Source organism: Chiloscyllium punctatum, chromosome 22 (assembly GCF_047496795.1).
Source record: "Chiloscyllium punctatum isolate Juve2018m chromosome 22, sChiPun1.3, whole genome shotgun sequence".
In the NCBI taxonomy this organism is placed as follows: Eukaryota; Metazoa; Chordata; class Chondrichthyes; order Orectolobiformes; family Hemiscylliidae; genus Chiloscyllium; species Chiloscyllium punctatum.
Window position 1 is genome coordinate 79,431,522 of NC_092760.1, and position 14,033 is coordinate 79,445,554.

Here is a 14,033-nt window from a genome sequence, read left to right on the forward strand (position 1 = left end):
AACCCTCCACCACCACCCTCTGTCTTCTACCTTTGAGCCAGTTCTGTATCCAAATGGCTAGTTCTCCCTGTATTCCATGAGATCTAACCTTGCTAATCAGTCTCCCATGGGGAACCTTGTTGAATGCCTTACTGAAGTCCATATAGATCACATCTACCTCTGTGCCCTCATCAATCTTCTTTGTTACTTCATCAAAAAACTCAATCAAGTTTGTGAGACGTGATTTCCCATGCACAAAGCCATGTTGACTATCCCAAATCAGTCCTTGCCTTTCCAAATACATGTACATTCTGTCCCTCAGGATTCCCTCCAACAACTTGCCCACCACCGAGGTCAGGCTCACTGGTCTATCGTTCCCTGGCTTGTCTTTACCGCCCTTCTTAAACAGTGGCACCACGTTTGCCAACCTCCAGTCTTCTGGCACCTCACCTGTGACTATTGATGATACAAATATCTCAGCAAGAGGCCCAGCAATCACTTCTCTAGCTTCCCACAGAGTTCTCAGGTACACCTGATCAGGTTCCGGGGATTTATCCACCTTCAACCGTTTCAAGACATCCAGCACTTCATCCTCTGTAATCTGGACATTTTGCAAGATGTCACCATCTATTTCCCTACAGTCTATATCTTCCATATCCTTTTCCACAGTAAATTCTGATGCAAAATATTCATTTAGTATTTCATTTTCTGTGGCTCCATACAAAGGCCGCCTTGCTGATCTTTAAGGGGCCCTATTTTCTCCCTAGTTACCCTTTTGTCCTTAATATATTTGTAAAACCCCTATGGATTCTCCTTAATTCTATTTGCCAAAGCTATCTCATGTCCCCGTTTTGCCCTCCTGACTTCCCTCTCAAGTATACTCCTACTTTCTTTATACCTTTCTAAGGATTCACTCGATCTATCCTGTCTTTACCTGACATATGCTTCCTTCTTTTTCTAAACAAAACCCTCAATTTCTTTAGTCATCCAGCATTCCCTATACCTACCAGCCTTCTCTTTCACCCTGACAGGAATATACTTTCTCTGGATTCTCGTTATCTCATTTCTGAAGGGTTCCCATTTTCCAGCCGTCCCTTTACCTGCGAACATCTGCCTCCAATCAGCTTTCGAAAGTTCTTGCCTAATACCATCAAAATTGGCCTTTCTCCAATTTAGAACTTCAACTTTTAGATCTGCTCTATCCTTTTCCATCACTATTTTAAAACGAATAGAATTATGGTCACTGGCCCCAAAGTGCTCCCCCACTGACACCTCAGTCAACTGCCCTGCCTTATTTCCCAAGTGTAGGACAAGTTTTGCACCTTCTGTAGTAGGTACATCCACATACTGAATCAGAAAATTGTCTTGAACACACTTAACAAATTCCTCTCCATCTAAATCTTTAACACTATGGCAGTCTCAGTTGATGTTTGTAAAGTTAAAATCCCCTACCGTAACCACCCTATTATTCTTACAGATAGCTGAGATCTCCATACAAGTTTGTTTCTCAATTTCCCTCTGGTCTATAATACAATCCCAATAAGATGATCATCCCTTTCTTATTTCTCAGTTCCACCCAAATAACTTCCCTGGATGTATTTCCGGGAATATCCTCCCTTAGCACAGCTGTAATGCTATCCCTTATCAAAAATGCCACTCCCCCTCCTCTTTTGCCTCCCTTTCTATCCTTCCTGTAACATTTGTATCCTGGAACATTCAGCTGCCAGTCCTGTCCATCCCTGAGCCATGTTTCCGTAATTGCTATGATATCCCAGTCCCATGTTCCTAACCATGCCCTGAGTTCATCTGCCTTCCCTGTTAGGCTCCTTGCATTGAAATAAGTGCACTACAATTTGTTAGTTCTACCTTGTCCCTTCCTGTCCCGACTGTTTGACTCACTTCTGTTCTCAGCTGTACCCATCTCAGATCGATCTCTTTCCTCACTATCTCCCTGGGTCCCATCCCCCCACCTTACTAGTTTAAATCCTCCCAAGCAGTTCTAGCAAATCTCCCTGCCAGTATATTAGTCCCCTTCCAATTTAGGTGCAATCCGTCCTTCTTGTACAGGTCACTTTTACCCCAAAAGAGATTCCAATGATCCAAAAATGTGAATCCTTCTCCCATACACCAGCTCCTCAGCCATGCATTCATCTGCTCTATCCTCCTATTCCTGCCCTCACTAGCTCGTAGCACTGGGAGTAATCCAGACATTACTACCCTTGAGGACCTTCTTTTTAAAATTCTACCTAACTCTCTGTAATCTCCCTTCAGAGTCTCAACCTTTTCCCTTCCAATGTTGTTGGTTCCAATGTGGACAATGACCTCCTGCTGGCCCCTCTCCCCCGTGAGAATATTCTGCACCCTCTCTGAGACACCCTTGATCCTGGCACCAGGGAAACAACACACCATTCTGCTTTATCTGCTGGCCACAGAAACGTCTGTCTGTACATCGGACTACAGAATCCCCTAACACAATTGATCTCTTGGAAGCCGACGTACCCCTCATTGCATTAGAGCCAGTCTCAATACCAGAAACCTGGCTGTTCGTGCTACATTCCCGTGAGAATCCATCAACCCCTACATTTTCCAAAACAGCATACCTGTTTGAAATGCGTATATCCACAAAAGACTCCTGGTCTAGCTGCCTACCTCTCTTACCCTTCCTGGAGTTAACCCATCTATGTGACTGTATCTGAGACATTCCCCCATTTCTATAACTGCCATCCATCACATACTGTTGCTGTTGCAAATTCCTCATCGCTTCTGTTTGTCTCTCCAACCGATCCACTCGATCTGATAAGATTTGCATCCAACAGCATTTATGGCAGATATAATCCGCAGTAACCCTTAAACTCTCTTTAACCGCCCACATCTGATAAGTACATATCACTGCAGAGGCCATTTTTGATCCTTCACAATCTACAGACCCAGAAAATAACACTGTCTTATTCCTCAACAAACACTGCCCCAGGTTAAATTAATAGCTATGGCTTATATTTTAAGTTTAATCAAGAGACTTATCTCCAAAAACATATAATCAGGAAAGAATCCACTATATTCACTACTGCAGCCTTTCTATTGGACAGACTTAAAACAACAATTAACTTATCTGATTCTGTGCTGCGAACTTCGCCCAACAATTCCTCCATGATTAGTTGTGAATTTCACTGTTTGTTAATTTTCCCAGATGCACTCCGATGTCCAGCGAAACACGAATTCAAACAGCAAAGGCAGTAACTGTGCAGGTTTTCTCTTTCTCTCTCTCTCCTGCACTGACCTCACCATGTGCTTCCTTTGTCTGCCCTTCTCCCTTTTAAAACTGCTGTTGTTTTGACTTTTTTTTTCCAAAGTTCCAAAAAAATGCAACAGCATATAAAACAGTAATTGCTGCTCCTGGAATTCGAGGAAATCACCTCCAACACCTAAATTACCTCAAAAAAAAAAAGGAGCAGCTCTTACAGCCAGAAATTTTTCCCATCCTCTCCTATCACTAAGGTCTTGTTTACCTTTAACGTTTCCTGCCGTGCCCCAGAGCCAGTCGTAGTGCCACCAACCTGGCTACTGATGCTTTTCCCGAATGGTTATTCCCCATCCCCCAACTTTGAGGGAAATGACCACAGGGGATTCCTGCACTCTCTGCCTACTCCCTTCACCTTTCCTGGCAGTTATCCAGCTACTCTCTGCTTTCACCTTAGGTGTGACCACCTCACAAAAACTCTTATTTCTGAAGCTTTCAGCTCCCTGACACAATCTCCCAGGAGCTGCAGCTGGGTTTACCTCCCAGTAAATGGACAGTCTCAACTTTTTGTTAAGACTTCCACTTATTCACAAACTTACTAATTTATTTTTCATTTCATGTTTCTGTCAGCCAATAAGTTAAATAACAAAACATTACAGCACTCTACAAGGCATCTGGAACCCGTATGAAGACAGAAAGTACCTGTGGCCCACCAAATCCAGACTGGAGAATCATTAATGTATACTGCATGGTTTAACTCAGAAATAAGAAGGTAGATTATTTAATTCCATGACAAAGCAGGGAAAGCAAGCAAATTAAAGAAAGGGGAGGAAGGATTAGATTGAGAGTGAAAAAAAATGCAAAGAGCAAGGAAAATTATCAAAATTAAAACAAAATCTAGCTATCAAAAGCTGATCGAATGACAATTTACACTTGAAAAAATATTTTTTGTGCCAAGGGCATTGGTTGTTTACTATGACTTACAAAGCCATAAAATATCTAGACTGGAATGGACAAGTCATTTTCTTTGGATGATCTTAGTCAATATCTAGAATATTACAACGGGAGCTTCTCAACAAATTTGAATGATCAGTTGGTTGAAGGAACCATTTTCAAGAAGTCTACAGAGAAAGAAAATTCACCCCAGGGAGAGATGATGGCATAATGGTAATCTCACTGGAGTAAATCGAGAGGCTAGACTAATCCTCTGGGGATAATGGTAAAAACGCCATCTCTTCATTCTATGGAATTTAAATTCAATTAATAAATCTGAATACAAAGCTCGGCTCAGGAATGGTGAAAATGACAATTAATATTGATTGTAGTAAAAATGTGGTCCACTAATGTCTTTTAGGGGAGGAAATCTGCAATCCTTACCCCATCTGGCTTTCACATGACTCCAGACTCAGCCATGAGGCTGACTTTTAACTGCCCTCAGAATTGGTCTAGCAAGCCACTTCATCAAGGGCAATTAGGGATGGGTAACAAGTGCTGGCCCTGACAGAATCGCCAAACTGCACGGAAGAATAAACTAAAATAAACTAATACCTTTTGCTGGAAGTGGTTGTTAATTATGCACAAATGGGACAATGTTATAGTAATCTAGCATTATTTTCACAGCAAAATCGTGCTCAATATTTTTTATTTAAAACAAAATGAGACATCTAAGCTTCAGTTTTGGCAGGTGTTGGGACAGTATGCAAGCTTTTTTGATAGTGCTGACAAGTTAAAGACTAGAAAGAATAAAACTTTCACCTTGGAAGCAGATTAGGTTTTATGATGTCCTTCAAATTTTAATAGAATAAACAAAGAATAAATAATCAGCACCAACAACTAAGTTTTATCTGAAAATAGTCAGCAGCAAAAACATAAAAAGAATAATTCAGGCAACTGCCTGGATTCTGCAAAGCTTTAAAATAAATTATCCAAAATTAAATGAGCACATTTGTGTTCTAGATTTTTGACAGCACTTGTCTGCTATCTTCTTGAAGGTAGGCCACAAGAAACTGATCCAGAGACATGGATTTGAGTGAGGTACTAATATGCAGGACACCAGTGACATAGTGGCAACAAGGCATCCAATCATATTGTTTCGAAGTTGCTGCTGATGAGGATGGGAACTTTAAGTTACAGATATGTTTGGAGTCATAGTTATAAGAAATTGTATCACAAAGTTGGACAAGAAATGGTTATATCCCGTGCACAGACAGGACATGACAGAGTCCAAGCCTTAGAACAGTATTAAGTAATCACACAATCTACACTTTGCTTGCACAGAAAAATAAACTGATAAGAAGGTAACAGAATTACTCAACAGGGTCATTTGAATTTGAAAGAGAAAAACAGTTAAATGTTTGGGTACTGACGCATCCCCTTTTCTCTTCATTCCTGGACCATGTTACAGTTAAATAATGATTTACTGTATTCATAAGGTTAGGCTGAAACCATAAATCTCTTTTACTACTTTTGTCTACGTCTTGGTTTAATTTTGAAGTGCCCAGCTTGTTTTGGTTTGTGAGGGAGAAGCCTGGGAGTGCCATGACTGCAATTTTATTTCATTCTGTGTGCTAATACAAGCTACTGTATAGGCAAGTATTGTGGGGACCAAAACAATGGCAACACTGTTTGCAAATAAATCTAAATAAAGAATATGGTCAAAATAGTGAAATTTTATGTTATTTAACTACACAGTAAAGCTTGTAAACTAGTGTTTTTTTATATTATAGGGCCAGTGCTGCTTATCAGGGTACCTCAAATTATGAGATGCGTATACTTCACTCTGCTTCATTACTCTAAATCTTCAATAACTTCCTGCATTTAATTGGCTATAAATCACATTTTCTTTTGCGAAAAACACTTGCATTACTTTCAGTAATTGAGTGTTTTAAGTCAGCCTAAAAATGTTCAAGCTTATGTGCAGACCTTAAAACCAGGTGGTGCTGATTTTCTTATCTGCACAAGCACCCACTCACAAAGTTGATTCTTCCGGAAAGGGATTATTATTTTAAAAGGCAAAGTCTACATTTTGTGCTTCATATTTCACAGTGGAATTGAAATATTTATTCTGGGAAAGCGAATGCAGTCTTACCACTATTTACTTTTTAAACTATCCTACGCCTTTAAATATTTCTAGTCTTACACATATATGTATAGGTATGGATTGCAATTCCACTTAATGTGATCAGTAGATATTTATGTTCTTTAAAGACAGAACACATACAGATAATTTAAGAAAGAAAGGGTCAATGGAAAACCTAGTATGCTGAATGCCTTAACTTCCATTGTTTAATTCTGAAATTAAATAAAGTGCTCTAATGAATAAGCTGCTGTTCTTCTACCATATACTCCATTCCCTATCTGCCAACTGTGTGCACTGTTAAACATGGCAGCAGAACAGTCCTGACTGTAGGGCAAATTTGGGCAGCCACCCTAGGTCTGAGAAGGGGGTTGGGGGAGGCTCTTGTGATTTGACTGGGAGGGGAGCTGGGGAAATGCTCCAGTTTTTACACACACTTTCCAATGTCTGTGCCTGGCCTCTAACTGGGTCTGTCAGAGATGTTTGAAACAGCTGTCGCCTTTAGAGGCTTCTTCCCTGATTTGGGAAATCTTAGTTTGGAGATTTCCACTAGTCAGTGATGATAATGCATTTTTATTCTGGGACCCATTAAGGATGCCCTTGAGGTCTTTTCTCTGCCCTTCTGGAAATTGCTTGCCATGGTGAAGCTTGGAGTACAGTGGCTTGTTTTGGAAGTCATGGGGGGATGATGTGGCCTGTCAACTGATTATACAGCTGATTAAGTGGAACTAATGTGTTGATATTGAGGATGTTGGCATGAGAGAGGATACTGATACTAAAGTACCTATCATGGCAGTTAATCATACATTACCCTGAGGACAGAAATATAACAGGGAGAGGCATGATTGTTGAGTGACACCACATTGTAATTGAATAGTTTTTTTTTCCATTAAATTTCAGGTAATCGTGTTCGAGAAAACAGCTGGAGGAACAGTGTAGAAACTGAACAGTTACACGAACTAGAACTCATTGAAATGATGAAGTTATTCCATTTGTACAGGGACCCTTCATTAAAATGTAGTGCTACATTTATAGAATGAGAGCATATAATTTTATTGCAACTAGATAAAAGAAATATCTACAGTTTATAAGAGTGCATTATTTATATTGCCAATTAAATATGTTCTCAATGCAAATTTATAAGCTGAAGCAACACTTATTGACTTCTTTTCTCTTTCAAACTACTTTGGGACAAGTTGAATTTTGTTTTAGTGACTATTTTCTGCAAAACTGAAATACATTTTTTTTAGATTAGACTATTTCAGTTCTTTACATCTTGTATATTCTCAAACCAAGTATAATGCAACCCTAATGCATAGCAAAGTTATATTTTCTAGAGGCAGAAGGGTTTATGAATGAAATTCCACTAGTCTAGATAACAAAAGTAGTTTTGAGAATCCCTAATTTTATGGATTAAAAATACAAACTATGCATAATGGTCAAACCTCTTCCACTTAATCTATATTATCTGATTATTTCATTTTATTACATTCCCATACTTCCTTCTCCTCCATATGTAACCTTAGCATATTGCTGAATTGACATCTTACCTTCAGGGGGGCTCTTATTCTGATTGTTCCACACAACTAGCAATTTGGAAAGGCTGGGCACCTTAGAAATTTCTGTGATCACTCGGAATAGACTTTCAACACGGTCATACGTGAGAACGACAGCGGTGAAGCCTTGCGATCGAGGTGGAATGAGTGGGAGGAAGAGGGGATTGTTCACACTCACCACTTTCTGAATTAAAAAATAGTACAAAGACAGAAAAATCTTATTAGCAACAATATAGAAAACATTTTGATTGACCTGACTGTATTTGGAATGATCCACAGCTACTTTTTGAAATCCCTCAAAATTTTGCTTGCAACATTTCTTATGTGACACGCATATTAGTGCAAGCAAGTATTTTATAGAATATTTACTACAGAGGAATTCTAAATTTCAATGTAAAAATATCTGCTTAAGAGGCAAGCAGATCCCATCTGATTTGTCGCGTTCCAAAGTATGCTAGATTAGCTCATTCATGTTAAGTGTAAGGGGTCTGAAGAGGTCAAACACATACCAAGGCCTCAAAAGTTCCAAGAAAAATCTGTTTCTGAGATCATTATCTTATGTAACCAGAATGAAAATGATTGGTACTATATAGTTAAGGCAATTCACAAGTCATTTCAACACATTTTTCAAATTTTATTGCAATGCTTTGAATTCTGATTCATGCCAGGAATTTCTTATGTTAAGCAGAATTGCATGAAAAAATATTGTTTACAAAAACTGCTCAATCTAATCAAACAACAATTTAATGAATTTTATCCGAAAATATCTTCCTCCAATGCAAAATGTCAGATAAACTCACTTTTACTTTTACTATGGTACAAATAGCATTTTACATTTCTCCGTCTTAATAATTTCAACAAGTTGTGTACTTATTTTCCAATTAACCCAGTCAAATAAAGTTAATTTAGTTACTTTGCTATCACTATGCTCAGAAATTGGAATTTTCAAACTTAATGTTAAAATAGTGATCTACTTTCCTGCTTGCATTCATTTCTTTCCAAATTATTTGTAAATAATTTCAAGTTTCTGTGTGCTCATGTAAAATAAGAATTACCATATTGAGAATTAGGATTTGTCCAATGTCCCAGCAAAGGGAAATAACTCAAACAAATCTACAGAAAAGTCACTTCCAAATTTGTCTTGTAGATGCTCATCTCAACTAATGTAAATCATTACAAATCTAATGGGGATGATGGAAAGGGCAAATCAATTATTGCATGAGAAACATCAGATTATTTTATGTATAATTCACTCTTCCTCCATTAGTAAAATGCATCTCTAGCAAAATAAAAAAATGTTTTTCTAATCTGGATACTTATAACTGCACTTGTTCCAGACATTTAAACCTCAGTGACTGCTAAGTGCCAGAATACAAAGCCAGCAATATTGGCACCAATTCATAATATCCCAGAATACTCCTCATGTGACATGAAGGAGGCAAAAGAACAGACAGATACTAAATGCTGACATGGTGTTTTTTAAATTTAAATATAAGAAATAGCAAATTAAATATTACCGTATGTTAACTTCTGGGAAAAAGAATTTTTGGCAGAGGAGCCTTTGAACAAAAATTATAGGGAAAAAAAATTCCCAGCTTTGACAAACAAAAGAACTGGCAGATATTTATTAACGTATCTATCTTCACCGAAAAGAAATTCAGGTCTATATCAGGGTAGGCCAGCTGCAGGGAATTGCTTACGAAGGAGCTTAAAGGCCATCAATTCAACTATTTTCAAAGATGTGCAAGAATATTTAACATAAATGCTGAAACTGATGTAGTTGTAGTTGAGGCAGCATCTAAAAGTGAAAGCGAGCATCTTAAATATTAATATTATTCTCTTTCAGGCAATTTTGTGTGCTTACAGATTTTCCCGTGTTTCTACTGAAAAGTCATAAATATAAACTCTTATTCTAGTTCTTAAAAAGTTTGACAACATGAGTTGAACATATAGTGCACATTGGAGTGGAGTCAAACTCAAACTCATTATGTGAAGATTTTTGGAGGTGCAGTCTGTGAAATTACATAGACTTGTTTTGGTAGTCACAATGCAATTTGCCACCATTTTCTGTTTGAACTTCAGACTTCCTCTATTTTTTTCTCCAACTAATTTCCACCATTTTCCTGTTGTTTTGTTTGTGTCCTCCCCCCTCCCACCCACCTTTGCCTTTTTATTTTAAGCAATTGTAAGTTGTGCTGCTCAAAATTTGAATCCATTGCCTAATTGATCTTTATTACCTAGTTGTTTTCTATTAAGCAATTAACCAACCCATTAATCTGAAATCACAGAAGTGTTATGGTACAGGAGGCCATCATTGTATTTGCATTGACAATTAAATGAGCATAATTACCTATTGAGAATCTCCTGCTTTCTCTCTCACACCCTTGCAGATTTTTTTAATCCAAATAATATGACTGGAGTTTTTGTTTCTCTAACCATATCAAAATATTTCAAATTCTTTTAGCTTATAGTTTTGATAAAGCGTTTACACTTAAAATTTGGACTAGTTTTACTTCTTTATAAAAGTCTTCCAAACTCTGTACTTTCAGCATCTTCAGTTAATTTTTATCAGTAAAATTATGCTGCATTTTGGGAAGCATCTAATGCAATGAAGACTCAAAAATTTCAAAACTTCTTTCTCTGTCATATAATTTACTATTAGCGGAAAAACAGAACTGTTGCTGTTTCCAATTTAATTTTGAACTAATAAAGAGTAATGTAATTTCTTTAAGCCAGCACATACAGGATTTTCCAGGCTAAATTCAATACTATGAAATTTTTACAAATTTCTGGAGAAACTCAACAGGATTTGGACCCAAAACTCTGCTTTCTCTCCAAAGATGCTACCAGATCTGCTGCGATATCTGTAGCAACTTTTGTTTTTGTTTCAGATTTCCAGCATCTACAGTTCTGTGTTTTTGTTAAATACACTGCATCTGGCTCATCAAATATTTAGAGTTGTATAAAAGCTGCATTAACTGCCAAGCACTTCAACCCTACAACCATTGAAATAATCACGTATATGATCAAGTACAAAAGAATATCACTTCTACAAGCTCATAGCATCAAGTGGAAAGTACTGTAACCGGCTGTGCGTGGGTATGATGATTATATTGTGTTACTGCTACTTCAGCACTTCCAGGCACAAGCCAACACTATCACAGTTTATTTATTAATCAATTACACAAAACTAAGGAAACATGCGTTTTCGGTCAGAGATTGAGCATCTCATGTAGGGCTAGCATCTAAACAATGGAGATAAAACTTTGATATTTGAGGTCTCGTGAGTATGTCTTACCATTGCAAGCAAGCAACGTAACTGATCCCAAGGGAGTTTATTGTAATAAGACTTTAGCTTCCTTAGTCATGTGCTATTTACGTAGCCCTTTTCTAAGCCTCTATGTTACTGTTCAATAAGCATCAGCTCATCAATACAGGAAGCTGTCTTGATAGACCTTGATTATTGAAATATCGGTTTCTGTGATTTAGACAGAATTAACATCCTGCGTCAGCAATGGGAGATCCCAATTTATCACCACAAATTCTTTGACATCAAAATATGATGAGATCCGAAAGGATCAACTTGAAATAATGATAAAATTTTTTAAAAATCTTCATTTGAAAGAATAAAAATGGTAATTTCTCATTAGTATGCCTGAATTATAGAGTATTTAAAATGAGAATAGAAGTCATTCTGCAATAACATGTGTTTCCTTAATGCAAATTCACTATAACACAATTAACAAATTGGGGTCACTGTTTCTAAAGTGCAAACTTTTCAAACATGTGTTGGCTGTAAAGCGATTACATCATCAACACTTAAAGCGCTGTTTCTACAGCACTGGGTTGCTCAAGAATGTAACCATCGTATTTTTGAAGAACTACCTGTATGGTTTTACAAAACAAATTAATTAATGAATTAAACAACGAAACAATGCATAGGTTCATGTTCATTTGCAAGATCTGCACTCATCTGTATGTGAATTCTGGCAATTGGTTTCCATCTTTCCCACAGGACCAAGTGTTTCAAACCAATGGAAACTTGATTACTGTCTGTCTATTTCTCTTCATCTTAAATACAATCAAATGGAGCATCCACTTAGAGTCATAGAGATGTACAGCATGGAAACAGACATTTCAGTCCAATCCGTCAATGCTGAACAGATATCCCAACCCAATCTCGTCCAACCTGCCAGACCCGGCCTATATCCCTCCAAACCCTTCCTATTCATATACCCATCCAAATGCCTCTTAAATGTTGCAATTGTATCAGCCTCCACCACTTCCTCTGGCAGCTCATTCCATATACGTACCACCCTCTGTGTGAAAAAGTTGCCTCTTAGGTCTCTTTTATATCTTTCCCCTCTCACTCTAAACCTATGCCTTCTAGTTCTGGGCTCCCTGAACCCAGAGAAAAGACTTTGCCTGTTTACCCTATCCATGCCCCTCATAATTTTGTAAACCTCTATAAGGTCACCCCTCGTCCTCCGATGCTCCAGGAAAAATAGCCTCAGACCTGTTCAACCTCTCCCTATATCTCAAATCCTCCAACCCTGGCAACATCCTTGTAAATCTTTTCTGAATCCTTTCAAGTTTCACAACATCTTTCTGAAAGGAAGGAGACCAGAATTACACGCAATATTCCAACAGTGGCCTAACCAATGTCTTGTACAGCTGCAACATGACCTCCTGACTCCTGTACTCAATACTCTGACCAATAAAGGAAAGCAAAACAAACTACCTGCGACTCCACTTTCAAGGAGCTATGATTCTGCACTGGCTTCATTTTAATCTTGTGCATCTTTGCTATATCTGAGCTTGATTATTTTAACTCTCTTCGGGCCACTCTCCCATTGTCTATGGTCTATAAAATCAACTCATTCAAAACTCTAATGCTCACATCCCAACATGCACCAAATCTCATCATCCCTGCGCTCAATTACCAACACAGGTTTGTAAGTCTGTGAATCCTACTTCTTTAACAAAACAAAACTTGAAATCTCAAAGTCCTGTATTAATTATTATCCTGTTTAACAGTATCACACTTGTCATATTGACTGACGTTTCCTTGAAAATTGTTTCCCATGATGAGTGGTGGAAATAATGTTTTTCGAAGTTTTATTTAGCCTACCACCCCTGTGATGAGATCAATTTGGAAATTCTGGAGAGACTTGCCTTGCAGGATATCAGAGATATTGAAGTGTGTGGACCTCTGCCTGAAGGTTAATTTCCATATTTTAAGGCAATAATTCTGGACCAGAACTGTTGAATATTGGGGTGGAAACATGCAGAAACTCCAAAGGGATGAGTGATCAGTGTTACGTTTAGCCACATCTTCTTCCACAAATACCTGTCCAATAACTGCCTGAACCCGAGGAAGCCAAAAACCTCAGATAACGTGTGAAAAATACTTACAATACTAGGTGAAGCTCCCCATTTCAGACAATATCAAAAGACTAGTTTCCCTCCATTCATCATTGTATTATGTCTTCAATGTCACTGAGTCAAAGTCCTGGAACTCTCTTTCTAACAGTTCTCTGGGTGTACCTACACCAAACAGACTTTAGCAGTTCGAGAAGATAGCTCACCACTACCTTCTCCAGGGCAAATAAGGGTGGGTAGATGCCGGCCCAGCCATTGAAACCTACATCCCTGAACGAAAATTTTAAAATTCCGAGTCCCACATTGAGTAATTCAGCCACTTGGCATAACCTTCAAGGTAATGGATGGAGATTTCATGAGAAGTTCCACATACAAAAAGAAAGGACCTATCTGCAGATTGTGTGGCACTCTTACATAGCAGTTGTCTAGTTCCCTAGAGTTTACGCAGAATGCATACATGTTAAGTATTTGAAGTATTGTTATTATTAATCTTCATTTTATAAATTTTAAAGGAAAAAATCAGTTGTTAAATCTCAATGTTATTGCTCTCACTTCTTTCAGTCCTGACTCTAATGTTAATGTAACTCTAACTCTAGCATTTTATTTGAATTGTCCATGTCTATACCCAATATGGTCCATGCAACATCTCTGGTGAATTCCAATTGTAATGACCTAATTAAAATGAGAGAAGTGTACTTAATCAGGGCTCGAATTTGGAACTTTATTTGTACTTAGCAACACTGCCCTGTATAAGCTTTCTTCCATGTCACAAACTGCACTGATTGTGAAATATACCATCAAT

The 14,033-nt window shown here is 37.9% G+C and overlaps 1 protein-coding gene across 4 annotated transcripts in view; it reads right to left on the reverse strand.

The window, feature by feature from the left end:
* The window catches only part of ext2 (exostosin glycosyltransferase 2), a 200,346-nt gene that overhangs the window by 61,401 nt on the left and 124,912 nt on the right, over positions 1-14,033 (reverse strand). For all 4 annotated transcript variants that reach the window (XM_072592693.1, XM_072592690.1, XM_072592691.1 and 1 more), the window contains one exon: positions 7,844-8,033. In XM_072592693.1, coding sequence (XP_072448794.1) covers positions 7,844-8,033 — 190 coding nt within the window. The remainder of the gene's footprint in view (positions 1-7,843; positions 8,034-14,033) is intronic.